Source organism: Telmatherina bonti (genome assembly GCF_933228915.1).
Source record: "Telmatherina bonti genome assembly, chromosome: 11".
NCBI classification, from domain to species: Eukaryota; Metazoa; Chordata; class Actinopteri; order Atheriniformes; family Telmatherinidae; genus Telmatherina; species Telmatherina bonti.
The window spans coordinates 3,673,435-3,696,401 of record NC_136629.1 but is presented as its reverse complement, the minus strand read 5'-3'; the positions used below and the strand labels follow the sequence as shown (position 1 = coordinate 3,696,401).

The 22,967-nt window shown below is 50.5% G+C and overlaps 1 protein-coding gene across 3 annotated transcripts in view; it reads right to left on the bottom strand.

Annotated features, from left to right (window-relative positions):
* Positions 1-664: 664 nt before the first annotated feature.
* The window catches only part of vps8 (VPS8 subunit of CORVET complex), a 74,274-nt gene continuing 51,971 nt past the window's right edge, over positions 665-22,967 (bottom strand). For 2 of the 3 annotated variants that reach the window (XM_079249450.1, XM_079249451.1), the window contains 12 exons: positions 21,538-21,636; positions 13,964-14,053; positions 13,830-13,876; positions 13,588-13,732; positions 8,947-9,036; positions 8,495-8,680; positions 6,432-6,510; positions 6,186-6,268; positions 5,803-5,883; positions 4,898-5,067; positions 4,072-4,240; positions 665-1,285 (listed from right to left, as the gene is read on the bottom strand). In XM_079249450.1, coding sequence (XP_079105576.1) covers positions 1,160-1,285; positions 4,072-4,240; positions 4,898-5,067; positions 5,803-5,883; positions 6,186-6,268; positions 6,432-6,510; positions 8,495-8,680; positions 8,947-9,036; positions 13,588-13,732; positions 13,830-13,876; positions 13,964-14,053; positions 21,538-21,636 — 1,365 coding nt within the window. In that variant the 3' untranslated portion in view covers positions 665-1,159. Of the gene's footprint in view, positions 1,286-4,071; positions 4,241-4,897; positions 5,068-5,802; positions 5,884-5,999; positions 6,269-6,431; positions 6,511-8,494; positions 8,681-8,946; positions 9,037-13,587; positions 13,733-13,829; positions 13,877-13,963; positions 14,054-21,537; positions 21,637-22,967 lie in introns of those variants that run through there. The other variant, XR_013771508.1, reaches the window with a different exon arrangement.

The window sequence follows — 22,967 nt, the reverse complement described above, 5'->3', positions numbered from 1 at the left end:
CGGTCTGGTCTGGAATGTAGGGAAGGTTGGGATCAGTCTGGGATGGAAGCTGGTGGATGTAGGGAAGGTTGGGATCAGTCTGGGATGGAAGCTGGTGAATGTAGGGAAGGTTGGGATCGGTCTGGTCTGGAATGTGGGGAAGGTTGGGATCGGTCTGGTCTGGAATGTAGGGAAGGTTGGGATCGGTCTGGTCTGGAATGTGGGGAAGGTTGGGATCGGTCTGGTCTGGAATGTAGGGAAGGTTGGGATCGGTCTGGTCTGGAATGTGGGGAAGGTTGGGATCGGTCTGGTCTGGAATGTAGGGAAGGTTGGGATCGGTCTGGTCTGGAATGTGGGGAAGGTTGGGATCGGTCTGGTCTGGAATGTAGGGAAGGTTGGGATCAGTCTGGGATGGAAGCTGGTGGATGTAGGGAAGGTTGGGATCGGTCTGGTCTGGAATGTAGGGAAGGTTGGGATCAGTCTGGGATGGAAGCTGGTGGATGTAGGGAAGGTTGGGATCGGCCCGAGGTAACTAAGGTCATTGATGTCAACTTTCAGAGGGCTGAATGTGCTGTTGGGTTGAGAAGAACTGGAATAGACTGGTCTTGGTACGATTTATTTGATGGATTTAGGTTTATCACGATGAGTCTTCCTCAGACACCAGAGGATGGAGTTTCTCAGGGTTCTGTACCTTGCACTATACAACAGATTCACCTTTTACACGCTTCCCCTAAGCTATTTCATGAGACAGCACAGTGGAAACTTAATGATAGTCCGATTTCTTCTCCAAGAAGCCTGATGGTACCAATAAGGTTTTCACACCACAAAGAAAGACATAGAGACCTGGATGGCTGCATTTTCTCCTCACAAACAGACTAACGTTGTCTATGGATCCAGATGTTTGGATCTGAAAAACTCAGGAAGATTCTGCCTGGTTAGAGAATTACTCTACATAGTATTACCTGGGCTTCCAGTACTGTATGAGGAACCTTGGAACTCCAAGGTTCCTGATACAGTACTAGGAGCCGCTCAAATGATTAATGCCTTCATCCAGTAACACAAAGGAATCATCATGTTTCAGCTGACTGAAGTAAAACAGATAAAAAGTCCCACAGCGATAAAAAGGTTCAAAATTATTTAAAATGCTCCAAAGATGCAGAGGTAACATTATCTTCACCCATCATTCTTCAAACAGAGGGGGAGGAGACAGTTTGAGGAGGAAGCTCTCCGTCCCTGGTTGGAAAGGGATTAGAAAGCCTGTGCTCTCTCTGCTTTGAGTGTGGGACACTTCTGACAGGATGGAAACCTGAGAAGAGAAACACAGAGGTTACAATTAAAACTATTCCTAAATCTGATAACAGAAAGCAGGTTGTCCACAGCAGCAGCAGACCCCACCGGGTTCCCTCCTGTCAGTAACAACAGAAAACTGAGGCGACAATTCACACAGACTCCCCAGAACTGGACAATAGAAGATGGAGAAACGTTGCTGGTCTGATGACTCTCCATGTTAGCTCCACATGGTAGGATCAGATTCTCATGGTGATGAGGTGGAACGGGAGATTCTCATGGTGATGAGGTGGAACGGGAGATTCTCATGGTGATGAGGTGGAACGGGAGATTCTCATCATGATGAGGTGGAACGGGAGATTCTCATGGTGATGAGGTGGAACGGGAGATTCTCATGGTGATGAGGTGGAACGGGAGATTCTCATCATGATGAGGTGGAACGGGAGATTCTCATGGTGATGAGGTGGAACGGGAGATTCTCATGGTGATGAGGTGGAACGGGAGATTCTCATGGTGATGAGGTGGAACGGGAGATTCTCATCATGATGAGGTGGAACGGGAGATTCTCATGGTGATGAGGTGGAACGGGAGATTCTCATGGTGATGAGGTGGAACGGGAGATTCTCATGGTGATGAGGCGGAACGGGAGATTCTCATGGTGATGAGGTGGAACGGGAGATTCTCATGGTGATGAGGTGGAACGGGAGATTCTCATCATGATGAGGTGGAACGGGAGATTCTCATGGTGATGAGGTGGAACGGGAGATTCTCATGGTGATGAGGTGGAACGGGAGATTCTCATCATGATGAGGTGGAACAGGAGATTCTCATCATGATGAGGTGGAACGGGAGATTCTCATGGTGATGAGGTGGAACGGGAGATTCTCATCATGATGAGGTGGAACGGGAGATTCTCATCATGATGAGGTGGAACGGGAGATTCTCATGGTGATGAGGTGGAACGGGAGATTCTCATGGTGATGAGGTGGAACGGGAGATTCTCATGGTGATGAGGTGGAACGGGAGATTCTCATAGTGATGAGGTGGAACGGGAGATTCTCATCATGATGAGGTGGAACGGGAGATTCTCATCATGATGAGGTGGAACGGGAGATTCTCATGGTGATGAGGTGGAACGGGAGATTCTCATGGTGAACAGATGGAACGGGACATTCTCATGGTGATGAGGAGGAACGGGAGATTCTCATGGTGATGAGGTGGAACGGGAGATTTTCATGGTGATGAGGTGGAACGGGAGATTCTCATAGTGATGAGGTGGAACGGGAGATTCTCATCATGATGAGGTGGAACGGGACATTCTCATGGTGATGAGGTGGAACGGGAGATTCTCATGGTGATGAGGTGGAACGGGAGATTCTCATGGTGATGAGGTGGAACGGGAGATTCTCATGGTGATGAGGTGGAACGGGAGATTCTCAACATGATGAGGTGGAACGGGAGATTCTCATGGTTATGTGGTGGAACGGGAGATTCTCATGGTGATGAGGTGGAACGGGAGATTCTCATGGTTATGTGGTGGAACGGGAGATTCTCATGGTGATGAGGTGGAACGGGAGATTCTCATCATGATGAGGTTGAACGGGAGATTCTCATGGTGATGAGGTGGAACGGGAGATTCTCATGGTGAACAGATGGAACGGGACATTCTCATGGTGATGAGGAGGAACGGGAGATTCTCATGGTGATGAGGTGGAACGGGAGATTCTCATCATGATGAGGTGGAACGGGAGATTCTCATGGTGATGAGGTGGAACGGGAGATTCTCATGGTGATGAGGTGGAACGGGAGATTCTCATGGTGATGAGGTGGAACGGGAGATTCTAATGGTGATGAGGTGGAACGGGAGATTCTCAACATGATGAGGTGGAACGGGAGATTCTCATGGTTATGTGGTGGAACGGGAGATTCTCATGGTGATGAGGTGGAACGGGAGATTCTCATGGTTATGTGGTGGAACGGGAGATTCTCATGGTGATGAGGTGGAACGGGAGATTCTCATGGTGAACAGATGGAACGGGACATTCTCATGGTGATGAGGTGGAACGGGAGATTCTCATGGTGATGAGGTGGAACGGGAGATTCTCATGGTGATGAGGTGGAACGGGAGATTCTCATGGTGATGAGGAGGAACGGGAGATTCTCATGGTGATGAGGCGGAACGGGAGAGTCTCATGGTGATGAGGTGGAACGGGAGATTCTCATCATGATGAGGTGGAACGGGAGATTCTCATGGTGATGAGGCGGAACGGGAGATTCTCATGGTGATGAGGCGGAACGGGAGATTCTCATGGTGATGAGGCGGAACGGGAGATTCTCATGGTGATGAGGTGGAACGGGAGATTCTCATCATGATGAGGTGGAACGGGAGATTCTCATGGTGATGAGGTGGAACGGGAGATTCTCATGGTGATGAGGCGGAACGGGAGATTCTCATGGTGATGAGGTGGAACGGGAGATTCTCATGGTGATGTGGTGGAACGGGAGATTCTCATGGTGATGAGGTGGAACGGGAGATTCTCATGGTGATGTGGTGGAACGGGAGATTCTCATCATGATGAGGCGGAACGGGAGATTCTCATGGTGATGAGGCGGAACGGGAGATTCTCATGGTGATGAGGTGGAACGGGAGATTCTCATCATGATGAGGTGGAACGGGAGATTCTTAACAATATAGAGCAAAATCTCATGGAAATGTTTCTAACACGTTGCTGCATGTTTACCTTCTCTGAGGTGTAGAGAAGGTAAATGTTGATTTTTTTTTATGTAAGTGTAACGAACACTAACCTTAGCCAGAGATGTGCTGCAGCTTCTCTTTGCTCTGGTTGAAGGTCTGCTCTTTCTTTCATGGTTTGAGGAACACTTGTAGCACCTCCACTTCTGTGGCGGCTCAGAAGCTGAGCTCCACCCACAGTCCTTCTGGTGCAGGCAGGGCACGTGGTAGAGATGGCCACAGCTGAAAAAATATGAAAGATCATCATGAGATGATGGATGAAGATGACGGTTCACTACGGTTAACTTTAGTAATTCATGTTGAGCTCATCAGGTCTGTCCACATATGATGTTTTATTTGCTTTTCTGTAAATACACAACAGTTCATATTCAGGGTTCAGTTTGCACACTTCAGAGTGCCCAGACTACGTAGGCAACAGAGTCCTACATCGTCTGCACACTCTGAAGCTGCTTACTGGTAGCTAAAGGAGACAGCCTACCTGCTGTATGAGAATTACCCACAGTGCTCTATTGCCACGTTGCCTAGCAACTGCAGATATAATATCTAGCTTGTTTATAAATAAAAAAAACAAAAAAAAAAAACAAAAAGGTAATGGATCCAGAAAAGTTTTTTTTATTTTCAAGAACTATAAAACTATTTGCAGTTTGTAGGGTGGAGCAGAAGGAACCTTTCAAAAGGGACAGAACTTGTCGGGACACTATGTAGACCATAGTAGCCGACTAAATGTTAGCTGAGTATTACACTAAGAAGCTAACTGTTACCTGAACACAATGCTAAGAAGCTAAACTTGTGTGCTAAAATATGCTAATACTAAAATATAAATATAGTGGTAAAAAGCTAAACATTTCCTAAACACGATGTTCAGATGTTGCACGTTACCTGAACACGATGATCTCCTCAGACAAATCCTGCCTCGTCTTGTAGTGCTGAAGGCAGATGTTGCAGACGTCCTGTCGAGGGTGGAGCCCCCTGGTAACGGCAGAACGTAGGTGGGCCAGGGACCAGTGGAGGTCATGGTTCAGCAGACTGGTGGTAGTTTCCAGTAAAGTCTGGGAAAGAGCATATTTTTCATCTTTAGTATGAGCAGTTTTATCATCTTACTCAGGGAAAAACAAAAGCTGAGCTTAATTTCTATAAGAGATTTACAATATTCTGCTGCTGCTAAACATCCTTTACAAGCTATGTGTGAGAATATCCGGGTCCTTACAGTCACTGATTACACACAGTTGGCTTTCCTGTCGCTAACAAGTAGGATGGGGAAAGCTAGATGGAATTCCTGAACTGGCTTGTCTGCAAGGTTTAACCTCAAACAGAACCTTCCAAAAACATTCAGCTTTTAATGTTCATGTTAAAACATGAGAGGACAAAGAGTCCAGATCATTGTAAACATCTGGAATAACAAAGCTGAAAAATAGTCCATTTCTGTTTTCATGTCAAGCTGCTGCACTGAACAGATCAAAACCAGAAAAATGTCCAAAACTACGTCTGTTATCTAATAACCTTGTTATTTTCTTATTCTCATAGAAAGCATGTAGAACTCCAGACAGCTCTGAATCGGTTCCTTACGTGAGGATTAAATCTCTGCTGGTTGATGTCAGGAGGATCTACGTCCTCAGCCATTGAGAGCTGGAATCACATCGGGACTTTTGCCTTATGCTATGCTTAAACTTGAAGTTTAGATTAAAACTTATTTGATTGCATTTGATAATAAAACAATTTCCAGACAAAATCTCTTGCAGGTGCAGAGTAAAGGATCATGTGAGCGGCGGTTCTATACGTTTTACCTGTTCATAGTTAAAGGTGTTCAGCATTCCCAGAATTAGATCTTGAATCTCGGCCAGCTTTCCTTTTCCGTAGACCGGGTCCTGACAGGATCACATCACAAGTTGACAGTTAGTTTACGACGCTCAGCAGCCCCTCCCTGCTCATCTCTTTTTTATGTGGGAATAAGCTGCGTTATTAAAGGATGAAAGCTTGAGACCATCTCAGCGCTGGTTCTGGGTCCTGCAGCTTCTTCATGACCCACAGGAACCAGTTAGTGACCTGTCTTTGTGAACGTCTCTGGTACAGACAGACAGGTTGCATCAGATCCACAATGAGCTGGTATTTTCCATGAAATGGGAAAACGCCTCAGGTTGCAGAAAGTAGTAGAAACGGCAGCACACACCTGCAGGATGTGCTGAATGATGGCTGGCAGAGAGATGAAGCTGCTCATACAGTTCAGGACCTTCAGGGTCATCTCCTTTAGGCCTAAAGTATGCAAAAACACCATCTTAAGACAACAGAAGCACAACTGTCATCATTTAGTCATATTTTCTCTTTGAATCGCAGCTCTAAAGAAGTCTTCAGAGTCATGCAGACGATGAAATATCAGCATTCATGACCAGCATATGACTGTTTCCTCCATGTTTACCTTCAGAGGTGTTTTCAGCATCCAGCATCACATCTCTCTGAGAAGCCATCATGGTGTCGAGAAGCGGAAACCACAAAACCTGAGAAAAACGAGACAAAGTGTCTGAATGTCTGGCTGCTGGAGGCTCATCCTTCTCTAGGTTTATCCGTTCCTTTCGCTGGAACGGAGTTCTTCTCTGAGGCCACAGCAGCCTTTTGGATCCGACTCCGTTGGCTCAGAAAGCCGCTTCGTTTGGAGAAATAAGAATTAATTCTGGTTCGGACCAGAAAAACGGACCGAGTCACCGCCAGGACCGAGTCCCCGCCAGGACCGAGTCACCGCCAGGACCGAGTCCCCGCCAGGACCGAGTCACCGCCAGGACCGAGTCCCCGACCGGACCGAGTCCCCGCCAGGACCGAGTCACCGCCAGGACCGAGTCACCGCCAGGACCGAGTCACCGCCAGGACCGAGTCACCGCCAGGACCGAGTCCCCGACCGGACCGAGTCACCGCCAGGACCGAGTCCCCGCCAGGACCGAGTCACCGCCAGGACCGAGTCACCGCCAGGACCGAGTCCCCGACCGGACCGAATCACCGCCAGGACCGAGTCCCCGCCAGGACCGAGTCCCCGACCGGACCGAGTCACCGCCAGGACCGAGTCCCCGACCGGACCGAGTCACCGCCAGGACCGAGTCCCCGACCGGACCGAGTCACCGCCAGGACCGAGTCACCGCCAGGACCGAGTCCCCGACCGGACCGAGTCCCCGCCAGGACCGAGTCCCCGACCGGACCGAGTCACCGCCAGGACCGAGTCACCGCCAGGACCGAGTCCCCGACCGGACCGAGTCACCGCCAGGACCGAGTCCCCGCCAGGACCGAGTCCCCGACCGGACCGAGTCCCCGCCAGGACCGAGTCACCGCCAGGACCGAGTCCCCGACCGGACCGAGTCACCGCCAGGACCGAGTCCCCGCCAGGACCGAGTCACCGCCAGGACCGAGTCCCCGACCGGACCGAGTCACCGCCAGGACCGAGTCACCGCCAGGACCGAGTCACCGCCAGGACCGAGTCCCCGACCGGACCGAGTCACCGCCAGGACCGAGTCACCGCCAGGACCGAGTCACCGCCAGGACCGAGTCACCGCCAGGACCGAGTCCCCGACCGGACCGAATCACCGCCAGGACCGAGTCCCCGCCAGGACCGAGTCACCGCCAGGACCGAGTCCCCGACCGGACCGAGTCACCGCCAGGACCGAGTCCCCGACCGGACCGAGTCACCGCCAGGACCGAGTCCCCGACCGGACCGAGTCACCGCCAGGACCGAGTCACCGCCAGGACCGAGTCCCCGACCGGACCGAGTCCCCGCCAGGACCGAGTCCCCGCCAGGACCGAGTCACCGCCAGGACTGAGACACCACCAGGACCGAGTCACCGCCAAGACCGAGTCCCCGACCGGACCGAGTCACCACCAGGACCGAGTCACCGCCAGGACCGAGTCCCCGACCGGACCGAGTCACCGCCAGGACCGAGTCCCCGACCGGACCGAGTAACGTCTAGGACCAAGTCCCTGACTGGACCGAGTCCCTGACTGGACCGAGTCCCTGACTGGACCGAGTCCCCGACCGGACCGAGTCACCGCCTGGACCGAGTCACCGCCAGGACCGAGTCACCGCCAGGACCGAGTCCCCGACCGGACCGAGTCCCCGCCAGGACCGAGTCACCGCCAGGACCGAGTCCCCGACCGGACCGAGTCCCCGACCGGACCGAGTCCCCGACCGGACCGAGTCACCGCCAGGACCGAGTCCCCGACCGGACCAAACTCCGTGGCACCACCAGGTGGAGAACCTTTAACCAAACTCCGTGGCACCACCAGGTGGAGAACCTTTAACCAAACTCCGTGGCACCACCAGGTGGAGAACCTTTAACCAAACTCCGTGGCACCACCAGGTGGAGAACCTTTAACCAAACTCCGTGGCACCACCAGGTGGAGAACAACTACAAGCTGGTCACATCCTAAAACCAGAACAACGTGTAGTTGCGAAGGACAAGAATCTGAGTTGACAGGACGCCAGATGTAACGCGACGCTACCTCTCTCTGTTCCTGGTCAAGTTTCGGACAACATCGATGACAAAGAGAGATGATGTCATCCAGTGAATCCTTCACTCTCCTCAGTGCTGGCTGGTTGTCTGTCTTCCCTTCCTCATGTCTGCCAGCTACCCCTGCATCTTCATCACCACTCTCAGCTGTGACGACACGCAGTTTTGTCTTCAGCGTCTGCACACAAATGAAAAACGGTTGGAGGCAACAGATACAGTAACAGATGGATTTGCTACTGAAAATTCACATCAGAAATGAAAAAGGGAAAAATATTCTACATTTCTGGAGGCCTAGCATAAACTGAACTGTAAAACAGGTATATAGCTGATTTACATGGATACAACTCAGATATAACACACGTTTAACAGTAACTGTTTCAACCTTTTATTTATCTGTCTCTTGAAAACAATGAATAATGGCTTCACAAAAAGTTATGTTTGTACCTGCAGCAAATGTCCAAATGCTCCGTTAACGTCTCCCTTCTGCTCCAACAGGAAGGCTGTAGCCTGGTTACAGCTGTATGCCTCTGTTATCTGCAGAGAAAACCACAATTACCACCACCATCACCAGTACGAAGGATGTTTCAATGCCGTCCTTTTCCGTTCAATACCCATTCCGATTCCTGAGGCTTAGGGATCTTCCAATAGAGTACTGATCTGATATATGATCTGTTATTTTAGTAAGAAGTCGATATATTTGCATATAAAAGTACATACAGTACCAGTCAAAAGTTTGGACACACTTAGTGGTTTTTCTATATATACACACACACACACATATATATACATATACACTATTCACAAAAAGTTAGGGATATTCAGCTCATTCATTCATAGGTTCCTCGTCCATTTACGCTGGATGAGGAACCTGCATGTTCTCCCACGCATACACGGGGAGAACATGCAAACTCCACACAGAAAGGCCACTGACCAAACCCCTCCCCAGCCAAGGATCGAACCAGTGACCTTCTTGCTGTGAGGCCACAGTGCTAACCACTGTGCCACCGTGCAGCCCTAGGGATATTCAGCTTTTGGGTGAAATTTCCCAACAAGCCTAAAATGCATTCAAACCTGTACAGGTGAACTTAATGTGATCTTCTCTAAGCTTTTAAATGCACATGTCCAACTGTTAAATGTTTCAATAAATTTTGCACAAGTTGCTGTTCTCTAACAAGGAGCTTAACGGCAAAAATCACGGCAGGTGTGTGATCCTTGAATTGACCAATAAATGTCCTGGTTCAATTAGAGCTGGTGTTTAAACAGTTGTCCTCATCATGCTGTTCACATTTTGACATCATGAGACCAAGACGACACCTAACAATGGAACAACAGTCCCTTGCCGTTGCGATGCTTCAAACAGGACGTTCTCAGACAGAAGTGGCCACTGAGCTTGGAGTGTCACAGAGTGTCATCAGCAGGTTGCAACAGAGATATGGAGAGACTGGAAGAGTCACAGAAAGGCCTAGAAGTGGACGTCCTTTGGCCACATCCCGTGCTGATGACCGCTACATTGTGAACACTGCCCTGAGAAACCAGATGATGAATGCCACTCAACTCCAGGCACGTTTAAGAGAGGTGAGAGGCACCCAAGTGTCACGTCAGACCATTCCAAACCGTTTCCATCAGCGTGGTCTGCGTGCTAGACGACCTGCACGGGTACCTGACCACACCACCAGGCACAGGCATCATCGTCTTGCATGGGCCAGGGAGCATTTACGCTGGACGAGGAACCAGTGGGCCTCAGTGCTGTTCTCTGATGAAAGTCGATTCACACTGAGCAGAAATGATGGCCGGCAACGATGTTGGAGACGTCAGGGAGAGCGCTATGCATCAGCCACTGTTGTCACCAGGCCAGCTTTTGGTGGTGGCGGTGTTACAGTGTGGGCAGGGGTGTCCACTTGGTACAGAACTGCCCTACACTTTGTGAATGGTACAGTGACAAGCCCATACTACCTGAATAACATCATTAATCCAGTGATTGTGCCCCTACATGAACAGCACAGGCCTAATTTCATCTTCATGGACGACAATGCTCCTGCTCATCGAGGCCGCATCATCAGGGAACGGCTGTTGGAGACTGGTGTACCTCAAATGGAACGGCCTGCACTCTCTCCAGACCTGAATCCCATTGAAAACCTGTGGGATCAGCTGAGCCGTCATGTAGAGGCTCGAGACCCTGCACCCCAGAACCTCAATGACCTGAGGGCTGCCCTTCAAGAAGAGTGGGATGCCATGCCTCAGCAGGCAATAAGTTGCCTTGTGAACAGCATGAGACGTCGTTGTCAAGCTGTAATTGATGCTCAAGGGCACATGACCAGATATTGAGACGTTCACATTTTTTGTTGTGGTGTAACTACCATTGTTGTTACCTTTTGTGTTGAATGAATTTTTTGAGATGAGGAAATCAGTAGTGCATCCTTCTACTTAAATGTCTTACTTTTATATTATATCACTGTAGCATGAACATATTGCATTTTCCATAAATTTCACCTGAAAGCCAAATATCCCTAACTTTTTGTGAGTAGTGTATATATATATATATATATATATATATATATATGTATAAAATTATGTTATTAATTCATGCTCTACTCAGACAACCATCTTCACCAAGCTCCATCTGCACAATGCCTATGACCAGGTCAAATGAGAGAAGACTGGAAGACTACATTCAATGCACCTGTAGGACATTATGAGAACCTGGTCATTCCATTTGGTCTCACAAACGTTCCTGCTATGTTTCAGGACTTGGTCAACAATGGGAAATTCTGGTCAAGTTAGTTTTTGTCTATTTGGATGATATCTAGGTTTGCTCTAAATCTGAGACAGTACATGTGGAACATGTTCATACGGTTCTTTAATGCTTGCTTCAGAACCACTTCTTTATTAAAGCAGAGAAGTGTCGGTTTCTTTCCCACACAGCCTCTTCTTTGGGCCTCATCTTGTCTGTCCTGACCTGAAGAAGTCAGGAGTCAGGTCCTGCCTCAAGTGGAGGAGTTTAAATATCTCGGGGTCTTGTTCACGAGTGAGGGAAGGATGGAGCGCGAGATGGACAGACGGATCGGTGTGGCGTCTGCAGTAATGCGGACTCTGCGCCGGTCTGTCGTGGTGAAGAAGGAGCTGAGCCAGAAGGCGAAGCTCTCGATTTACCAGTCGATCTATGTTCCTACCCTCACCTATGGTCATGAGCTGTGGGTCGTGACTGAAAGAAGGAGATCTTGTATACAGGCGGCTGAAATGAGTTTCCTCCGCAGGGTGGCCGGGCTCTCCCTTAGAGATAGGGTGAGGAGCTCGGTCATCCGGGAGGAGATCAGAGTAGAGCCGCTGCTCCTCCGCATCGAGAGGAACCAGTTGAGGTGGCTCGGGCATCTGGTCAGGATGCCTCCTGGACCTCCCTGGTGAGGTGTTCCAGGCACGTCCCTCTGGGAGGAGACCCCGGGGAAGACCCAGGACACGCTGGAGGGATTATATCTCTCGGCTGGCCTGGGAACGCCTCGGGATCCCCCCGCAGAGTTGGCAAATGTGGCTTGAAGGAAGTCAGGGCTTCCCTGCTTAGGCTGCTGCCCCCGCGACCCATCAAGCCAATAAGCGGCGGATAAGTGGCAGAAGATGGATGGGTTAGCTCATTCCATTACATCCAGAGTAACGGCACTATAGACAGCCCCTTGCATCATCTCACCTCCAGTAAAGTTAAGTGTGCCTGGTCAACTGAAGCTGACTCCGCTCTTAAACAACGCTTGGACCAATTCTCATCTGCTCCCATTCTTACCCTGCCAGATCCTGACCGTAAGTTTATTTTGGAGGTGGGTGCCTCAGACCAAGGCGTAGGTGCTGTACTTTCCCAACGGGCGGAAAAGGACAACAAGGTCCATACATGTGCCCTTAGCTTGTTCCATCTTCTACGAGAAGCAAGAACTGAGTTCTTGGGGTGACTGCGATGGGCGAGGTCTGCAGCGGGGAGGGGTCACTGCGGGGGGCGAGGTCTGCAGCGGGGAGGGGTCACTGCGGGGGGCGAGGTCTGCTTTATGTACAGTGAACCTCCACCAGGTTATGTTTTACCCGCCGTCTTTTTGCTCAAGATAACTTAAAAGGTTACGGACGGAATTTCATAAACATTTCCAGAGTTGTTGGAAATATGAAAATGAAGAAGTGATTAAATCCTGGTGGTGATCCGGATCACCGTTTGGATCCAGGAATGTTTTAAAAGGATTCTTTAACATTGTGCTTGGTGGAGGTTTCCTCCTCCGAGTTTCTAGTTTCATATTTAATGGCAGGGCGGGGCGTGCATGCAGCGGGGCGTGCACGTGGCGGGGCGTGCATGCAGCGGGGCATGCACGTGGCGGGTCGGGTCGTGCAAGCGGAGGGGTCCGAGTGTTTTAATGTAAAAATGTTGGTACTTTCTCACCACCTCGATCAGCTGTTTTATCAAAACAATCCGTTTTACCTGCAACAGTAAAAACACGGAAGCAGCAACTCTGCTTCTTGTTTTTTTAACCACGCCCACCTCACATGTCCGACCAATCACACGATACTTCTCAGAGCCCGGCAAGAAAACGTTCTGCCAGTCTGACGTGTCGAGAACTGTCTTCAAACGCGTCTGCGAGAACAAAATGACGTCATTTTCTTCTCATGGCCTCGAGAATAAGAAGAACGTTCTGTCTTCTGGTGGAGGATGGAACAAACTTTAGTCTCTCGCTACTTTTCCCCGACTGAAAGCATTTACACCCCCTGCCCCCCACCCCCTCCCACTTGCTAGTCAGTCATTTTCTGAACCCCTTATTCCAGTCCAGGACCGTGGGGAAGCTGGAGATTATCCCAGCAATCATTTGACAGGCGTTCAAAAAGTATGAAAGTATGAAAATAGAAATAATGGGGTGTGGTAGTCAAAACCCAGAAATTGAAAGAATATCTGGAATATTCAATCATAAGATAAATTGATTACATAAGATAGAACAAAGAAAAGCTCCGCCAGCATGAATTAAGCTGGAAAATGAATGTGTGCATCAGAGGGATACATTTATAAAAACTGTTGAAAACATTAAAATAGGCATGTTGTGTTCATGTCTCAGGTGGGACACAAGGTACCTTTATGGCCTCCTCCAGTCTGTAGTGCTGAGAGGTGCGGAGGAAGGTCAGCAGCTGCTGGGGGTCAAAACGACACAGTAAGTCCAGGAGAAGCTCATGGAGGTCCCGTTCCAGAGGCAGCACCCTGCCTGAAAGAGGTCCATCCCTGGAGGGCGGATCCAGGAAAGGATGGGGAGGGGTGATGAGTACAGGATGAAGGCTGGGGGGGCAGGAGGAAAATCTTGGAGGAGGAAACAACAAACCGTGGCTCCAGAAGGCAGTTGAGGAATCTGAAGAGCAGTTGGTCATCCTGCAGAGGAACAGACAGAAATCATGCTTCAGGTCCATGGACAAGGTCTATCTGGGGGTCCAAACACCTTTTTTCTGATGAACTCACCTGAAGCTCAGAGATGATTGGCTGCACCTCATCTGTGAAGTGATACATGACCAGGTCAGCTGATTTGTTGGGGTCAAGGGTCACCAGCTCCTGTCAACACATGTTACATTCCTACTTAGCAACAAAAACTAGATGAAAATATCCTCTGGAATCTCACGGTTCTTAAACGCTATTAGGAACAGAATTATAGACATAAAGATCATTCTGTGTTTTTGGTTTACATTTTCCTTTTCCTCTGTTGGTCCCCACCAGAGCCGTTGCTGCAGCCGGACTAGGCAGATGCCCAGGCCCCCCGCGCCACGCTTCGGGGGCCCCGAAGCTGCATGTCCAGATCCTTCTGAACTGAATTAAAATGTCCGTTTTTATCTGTTGCTATCTTAGGTGTCTATAATTCCACTAAATCCTTAACAATAAACGTCTCTATAAACAAATCAACTGCAATAACAAGAAGTGGTTGGTGTATTTTTGGGTATTATCAGGTCTTCGGACCGCAGTGTCACACAGTGAGTGACATAGCGAGCCGGCAACGCCAGGTATGATGGGTATGATAGACAGCTAGGATTCATTCCCATTTGCAAGAGGATTAAAAAACAAAGACCATCATGGCATCCAAACGGAGGAAACTAACTGCGCAGAAAAACAAGAAAAAGAAAACTGATGAAGAAAAACGGGCAAAGGCTAAAGGTAAGTTAAGCTAACATGAAAAATGAACTTGTTGGTTGAGAGGGGTGGAGCTGAAACGCCTTGTATAGGATAATATTTACATATTTATGTCATGAACTCAGCTTTTCGGCTTGCCTTTTGAAAGCTGTCCTGTCCTGCCATGGCAATGACCGACTGCAAACCAGTTTAATCCGGTTTGAACAGAGATAGAGGGACCATCACATTCCTCAGAAACATCTGACCAGGAAGCCCCAGGACCATCACTTCGTCTTCATGCCGCTTATCCGGGGTCGGGTTGCGGGGGAAGCAGCCTAAGCAGGGAAGCCCAGACTTCCCTCTCCCCAGCCACATTTGCCAACTCTGCGGGGGGATCCCGAGGCGTTCCCAGGCCAGCCGAGAGATATAATCCCTCCAACGTGTCCTGGGTCTTCCCCGGGGTCTCCTCCCAGAGGGACGTGCCTGGAACACCTCACCAGGGAGGTCCAGGAGGCATCCTGACCAGATGCCCGAGCCACCTCAACTGGTTCCTCTCGATGCGGAGGAGCAGCGGCTCTACTCTGATCTCCTCCCGGATGACCGAGCTCCTCACCCTATCTCTAAGGGAGAGCCCGACCACCCTGCGGAGGAAACTCATTTCAGCCGCCTGTATACAAGATCTTGTTCTTTCGGTCACGACCCACAGCTCATGACCATAGGTGAGGGTAGGAACATAGATCGACTGGTAAATCGAGAGCTTCGCCTTCTGGCTCAGCTCCTTCTTCACCACGACAGACCGGCGCAGAGTCCGCATTACTGCAGACGCCGCACCGATCCGTCTGTCCATCTCCCGCTCCATCCTTCCCTCACTCGTGAACAAGACCCCGAGATATTTAAACTCCTCCACTTGAGGCAGGACCTGACTCCCGACCCGGAGAGGGCAATCCACCCTATTCCGGCTGAGGATCATGGTCTCAGATTTGGAGGTGCTGATTCTCATCCCAGCCGCTTCACACTCGGCTGCGAATCGCTCAAGTGAGAGCTGGAGATCACGACCAGATGAAGCCAACAGGACCACGTCATCTGCAAAAAGCAGGGACCCAATCCTGAGGCTTGGTGGTCGCCTCGGCTGCACCTAGAAATTCTGTCCATATAAGTTATGAACAGAATCGGTGATAAAGGGCAGCCTTGGCGGAGTCCAACCCTCACCGGAAACTAATCCGACTTACTACCGGCAATGCGAACCAAGCTCTGACACCTGTCGTACAGGGACCGGACAGCTCGCACAAGGGGGTCCGGTACCCCATACTCCCAGAGTACCCCCCACAGGAGCCCCCCGAGGGACATGGTCGAACGCCTTCTCCAGGTCCACAAAGCACATGTAGACTGGTTGGGCAAACTCCCATGCCCCCTCCAGGACCCCAAAGAGGGTATAGAGCTGGTCCACTGTTCCACGACCAGGATGAAAACCACACTGCTCCTCCTCAATCCGGGATTTGACTATCCGGCGGACCCTCCTCTCCAGGACCCCTGAATAGACCTTACCAGGGAGGCTGAGGAGTGTGATTCCCCTGTAATTGGAACACACCCTCCGGTCCCCCTTCTTAAAAAGGGGGACCACCACCCCAGTCTGCCAGTCCAGCGGTACTGTCCCCGATGTCCACGCAATGCTGCAGAGACGTGTCAGCCAGGACAGCCCCACAGCATCCAGAGCCTTAAGGAACTCCGGGCGGATCTCATCCACCCCCGGGGCCTTGCCGCCAAGGAGCTTTCTGACCACCTCAGCGACTTCAGCCCCAAAGATAGGAGAGTCCACCCCTGAGTCCTCCAGCTCTGCTTCCTCATCGGAAGACGTGTTGGTAGGATTGAGGAGGTCTTCGAAGTATTCCTTCCACCGACCCACAACGTCCCGAGTTGAGGTCAGCAGCTCCCCATCTCCACTGTACACAGTATTGATGGAGCACTGCTTCCCCCTCCTGAGCCGCCGGATGGTGGACCAGAATCTCCTCGAAGCCGTCCGGAAGTCTTTCTCCAAGGCCTCGCCGAACTCCTCCCATGCTCGAGTTTTTGCCTTGGTGACAGCTGAAGCCACATGCCGCTTTGCCTGTCGGTACCCATCAGCTACCTCCAGAGTCCCACAGGCCAAGAAGGCCTGATAGGACTCCTTCTTCAGCTTGACGGCATCCCTCACTGCTGGTGTCCACCAACGAGTCCTGGGATTACCGCCACGACAGGCACCAACGACCTTACAGCCACAGCTCCGGCCGGCCGCCTCAGCAATAGAGGCACTGAACACAGCCCATTCGGACTCAATGTCCCCCGCCTCACTCGGGACATGGTTGAAGCTCTGCTGAAGGTGGGAGTTGAAGCTCGCTCTGACAGGGGACTCAGCCAGACGTTCCCAGCAGACCCTCACAACACGTTTGGGTCTGCCAGATCTGACCGGCTTCCTCCCCCGCCATCTGAGCCAACTCACCACCAGGTAGTGATCAGTTGACAGCTCCGCCCCCCTCTTCACCCGAGTGTCCAAGGCATGTGGCCGCAGGTCCGACGATACGACTACAAAATCCATCATCGAACTGCGGCCCAGGGAATCCTGATGCCAGGTGTACATATGGACACTCTTATGTTGGAACATGGTGTTCGTTATGGACAATCCATGACGATCACAGAAGTCCAGTAACAAAACACCATTTGGGTTCAGAAGGGGGGGGACCATGCCTCCCAATCACTCCCCTCCAGGTCTCACTGTCATTGCCCACGTGAGCATTGAAGTCCCCCAGCAGAACAATGGAGTCCCCAGAAGGAGCATCCTACAGCACTCCCTCCAAGGACTCCAGAAAGGGTGGGTACTCTGAACTGCTGTTCAGTGCATAAGCACAGATAACAGTCAGGATCCGTCCCCCCACCCGGAGGCAGAGGGAAACTACCCTTTCATCCACCGGGGTAAACCCCAACGTGCAGGCACCAAGCTGGGGGTTGATGAGAATGCCCACACCTGCTCGGCGCCTCTCACCATGAGCAACTCCAGAGTGGAAGAAAGTCCAGCCCCTCTCGAGGGTTCTGGTTCCAGAGCCCAAGCCATGCGTCGAGGTGAGTCCAACTATATTTAGCCGGAACCGCTCAACCTCGCGCACAAGCTCAGGCTCCTTCCCCACCAGAGAGGTGACGTTCCATGTCCCAAGAGTCCAGGGTCCCCACCTCTTGCTGCCGCCCAGCTCACACTGCACCCGACCCCTACGGCTCCTCTCGCAGATGGTGAGCCCACGGGAGGTGGGGCCCATGTAAGCCTTTCGGGCTGAGCCCGACCGGGCCCCATGGGTAAAGGCCCGGCTACCAGATGCTCGCTCTCGTACCCCACCTCCAGGCCTGGCTCCAGAGGGGGGTCCCGGTAACCCGCGTCCGGGCAAGGGAACATTTCTGCCAATGGGGTCAATGAGCCGCACTTAGTCTGGTCCCTCGCCTGGACACCTGTTTGCCATGAGTGACCCTACTAGGGGCATAAAGCCCTCGACAACATAGCTGCTAGGATCTTCGGGACGCACAAACCCCTCCACCACGATAAGGTGACGGCTCAGGGAGGGGCAGGACTATCACATTCCTCAGAAACATCTGATCAGGAAGTTCCAGGACCATCACATTCCTCAGAAACATCTGACCAGGAAGCTCCAGGACCATCACATTCCTCAGAAACATCTGACCAGGAAGTTCCAGGACCATCACATTCCTCAGAAACATCTGACCAGGAAGCTCCAGGACCATCACATTCCTCAGAAACATCTGACCAGGAAGTTCCAGGACCATCACATTCCTCAGAAACATCTGACCAGGAAGCTCCAGGACTATCACATTCCTCAGAAACATCTGACCAGGAAGCTCCAGGACCATCACATTCCTCAGAAACATCTGATCAGGAAGCTCCAGGACCATCACATTCCTCAGAAACATCTGATCAGGAAGCTCCAGGACCATCACATTCCTCAGAAACATCTGACCAGGAAGCTCCAGGACCATCACATTCCTCAGAAACATCTGACCAGGAAGCTCCAGGACCATCACATTCCTCAGAAACATCTGATCAGGAAGCTCCAGGACCATCACATTCCTCAGAAACATCTGACCAGGAAGCTCCAGGACCATCACATTCCTCAGAAACATCTGACCAGGAAGCTCCAGGACCATCACATTCCTCAGAAACATCTGATCAGGAAGTTCCAGGACCATCACATTCCTCAGAAACATCTGACCAGGAAGCTCCAGGACTATCACATTCCTCAGAAACATCTGACCAGGAAGCTCCAGGACCATCACATTCCTCAGAAACATCTGATCAGGAAGCTCCAGGACTATCACATTCCTCAGAAACATCTGACCAGGAAGCTCCAGGACCATCACATTCCTCAGAAACATCTGATCAGGAAGCTCCAGGACCATCACATTCCTCAGAAACATCTGATCAGGAAGTTCCAGGACCATCACATTCCTCAGAAACATCTGACCAGGAAGCTCCAGGACCATCACATTCCTCAGAAACATCTGACCAGGAAGCTCCAGGACTATCACATTCCTCAGAAACATCTGACCAGGAAGCTCCAGGACCATCACATTCCTCAGAAACATCTGACCAGGAAGCTCCAGGACCATCACATTCCTCAGAAACATCTGATCAGGAAGTTCCAGGACCATCACATTCCTCAGAAACATCTGATCAGGAAGCTCCAGGACCATCACATTCCTCAGAAACATCTGATCAGGAAGTTCCAGGACCATCACATTCCTCAGAAACATCTGACCAGGAAGCTCCAGGACCATCACATTCCTCAGAAACATCTGACCAGGAAGCTCCAGGACTATCACATTCCTCAGAAACATCTGACCAGGAAGCTCCAGGACCATCACATTCCTCAGAAACATCTGATCAGGAAGCTCCAGGACTATCACATTCCTCAGAAACATCTGACCAGGAAGCTCCAGGACCATCACATTCCTCAGAAACATCTGATCAGGAAGCTCCAGGACCATCACATTCCTCAGAAACATCTGATCAGGAAGTTCCAGGACCATCACATTCCTCAGAAACATCTGACCAGGAAGCTCCAGGACCATCACATTCCTCAGAAACATCTGACCAGGAAGCTCCAGGACCATCACATTCCTCAGAAACATCTGACCAGGAAGCTCCAGGACCATCACATTCCTCAGAAACATCTGACCAGGAAGCTCCAGGACCATCACATTCCTCAGAAACATCTGACCAGGAAGTTCCAGGACCATCACATTCCTCAGAAACATCTGACCAGGAAGTTCCAGGACCATCACATTCCTCAGAAACATCTGACCAGGAAGCTCCAGGACCATCACATTCCTCAGAAACATCTGACCAGGAAGCTCCAGGACCATCACATTCCTCAGAAACATCTGACCAGGAAGCTCCAGGACCATCACATTCCTCAGAAACATCTGACCAGGAAGCTCCAGGACCATCACATTCCTCAGAAACATCTGACCAGGAAGCTCCAGGACCATCACATTCCTCAGAAACATCTGACCAGGAAGCTCCAGGACCATCACATTCCTCAGAAACATCTGACCAGGAAGCTCCAGGACCATCACATTCCTCAGAAACATCTGACCAGGAAGCTCCAGGACCATCACATTCCTCAGAAACATCTGACCAGGAAGCTCCAGGACCATCACATTCCTCAGAAACATCTGACCAGGAAGCTCCAGGACTATCACATTCCTCAGAAACATCTGACCAGGAAGCTCCAGGACCATCACATTCCTCAGAAACATCTGATCAGGAAGCTCCAGGACCATCACATTCCTCAGAAACATCTGACCAGGAAGCTCCAGGACCATCACATTCCTCAGAAACATCTGACCAGGAAGCTCCAGGACCATCACATTCCTCAGAAACATCTGATCAGGAAGCTCCAGGACCATCACATTCCTCAGAAACATCTGACCAGGAAGCTCCAGGACCATCACATTCCTCAGAAACATCTGACCAGGAAGCTCCAGGACCATCACATTCCTCAGAAACATCTGACCAGGAAGTTCCAGGACCATCACATTCCTCAGAAACATCTGACCAGGAAGGTCCAGGACCATCACATTCCTCAGAAACATCTGACCAACTTCTGTCCTGCAGTAATCAGCATCCATCATGAGACGGGAAGCAGCTGTCAGGACATCATTGGTGAGTTGGCACATAAAGGCAGGAAGCAGACATTTTGAGGACAATAAGCAGTGACTGTTACTGTAAATGATGTCTTACTATGTGTTGTCCTGATGGAGTAAAGTGGTTATCTAAGGTGTTAGTTTGTTTTTATTGTTGATTTCTGGGACTTTCTTGTCTTTTAGAAAAACTGAATCTATTCTATTTATAGACATACAGATTATTCTTTTCCTTCTGTTACAGTGTTTCTAAACCAGCTGAACCTGCCTGAGAGAATCAACTTCACATGTTTTAGTTTACCTGTAGTCTGTTCTGCTCATGAAGAGTGACAAACCGTGGCATCTCAGAGTATGTCAGTGGTTAGGAATCTCTTCGTCACAGTTTGGCAAACTGGAAGCCCCAGAAGGGGATCTGCCCTTTTCTCCCCCAAAAAGCTAGAAATGGCCCTGGTTACCATGCACCCTAGAGGTGTACATTAGGAAAACTGGGACATAAATAACTGAAAATAAGCTTTAACACGGAAAGGTGGCTTCAGCTGACTCTGTGACTGGGTTATAAACTGGCTTAGGAAGCCTGGTGGGATGTCTGTTAGGATGTAACCATGGTTTGTTCTGGAAATTAAACTAAATATTCTGCTTTTCTTCAATAAAAACACAGTAATAACATAAAGAAAGGGACTGATTGTGGATAGATGGATCTCCGTCCAGCTGTGGTCAGAATGAGCATCAGGGATCAGGTGTGTGCGTGTTCTGACCCGCATATTCCGCAGAACTTTCTTCTTGACCTGCAGCTTCTCGTCGTCGCTGTAGCCTGGCATAGACAGCAGATTGTGGATGTAGTTGAAGATCTCACACTGAAACAAAAACATACACATTATCAGTCAGAGGTTTCTCCTTCTGGGAACCCTCAGTCCACATTTGACACCTCTAGTTTCTGCTTCTGCTCTGACTCTGCATGTCCACTGATCTGTCCAAACGAGAGCTGTCAGGGATCTGGGTTTTCTGTGAGGTATTTTTCAGGTTCCACCAGAGCGTGCCAGAGGACCCTCTTCTGGAGGGTGTCCCCCTGACTGCGAGGGACTCCGGCTGGGGCTCTGATGCCTCCTGGGTGGGTCCATGGCTGGCTCTGGAGTGGGGTGGTTGGATCCAGTGCTTGGGGGTGGCTGCCAGCTACCTGAGTCTTGGGGTCCTCCTGGCCTGCTTCTTGCCTTTGTGTGGATGGGGCCATTTTGTGTGGGCAGGGTCACATTGTGTGGGTGGGGTCACATTGTGTGGGCGGGGTCACATTGTGTGGGCAGGGTCACATTGTGTGGGTGGGGTCACATTGTGTGGATGGGGCCATTTTGTGTGGGCGGGGTCACATTGTGTGGGCGGGGTCACGTTGTGTGGGCAGGGTCACATTGTGTGGGCGGGGTCACATTGTGTGGGCAGGGTCACACTGTGTGGGCAGGGTCACATTGTGTGGGCGGGGTCACATTGTGTGGGCGGGGTCACACTGTGTGGGCAGGGTCACATTGTGTGGGCAGGGTCACATTGTGTGGGCGGGGTCACATTGGCATGATCACTCTTCTCTGAACACGTTCCACTCTGTATGTTCTGCATGTGACACAGTCACTGAGTCGCCTGCAGGTTTATTTACTAACAGCAGCTGGTTTTCCTTGTCTCCCATTGATTTTTAAGCCGACAGTTTTTGGTGCTCCTGTCACTTGATAGTCTAGTCCTCTGCTGGGCGAGCATGAATCTAAGATTGGCCTGTTTGTGTCTGTGTGTGTGAATGTGTATGTACATGCATTTATATAGATGAATGAATATGGGTGTATATGCGTACGTTTATGCAAATGTGTGTTTTTTCTTTCTTTCTCTCTCTATCTCTCTCCTTTCCTCTCTCTCTATGAGGTGTTTTCTTTCTTTCCTTTTGTCTTTCTGTCTCTCTTCTGTCTTCTCCGGTCTGGTCCAGCAGTAGAAACTCTGTGTTACAATTATACAAAATAAATAAACTAAAATAAGAATCCAAAATATCAAGGGGATCATCGTACCAGCAATGCTCCCCTTGGCAGAGAAAATTTGCTCAGCAGAACAGCATCCAGACCATCATTCTGCTGCTGAAATGCTGGACAAGACATGAAAAAAAAGACCCTCTCTGGCTCCTACCACCAACACCAGTCTTCCCAGATCACCTGACACC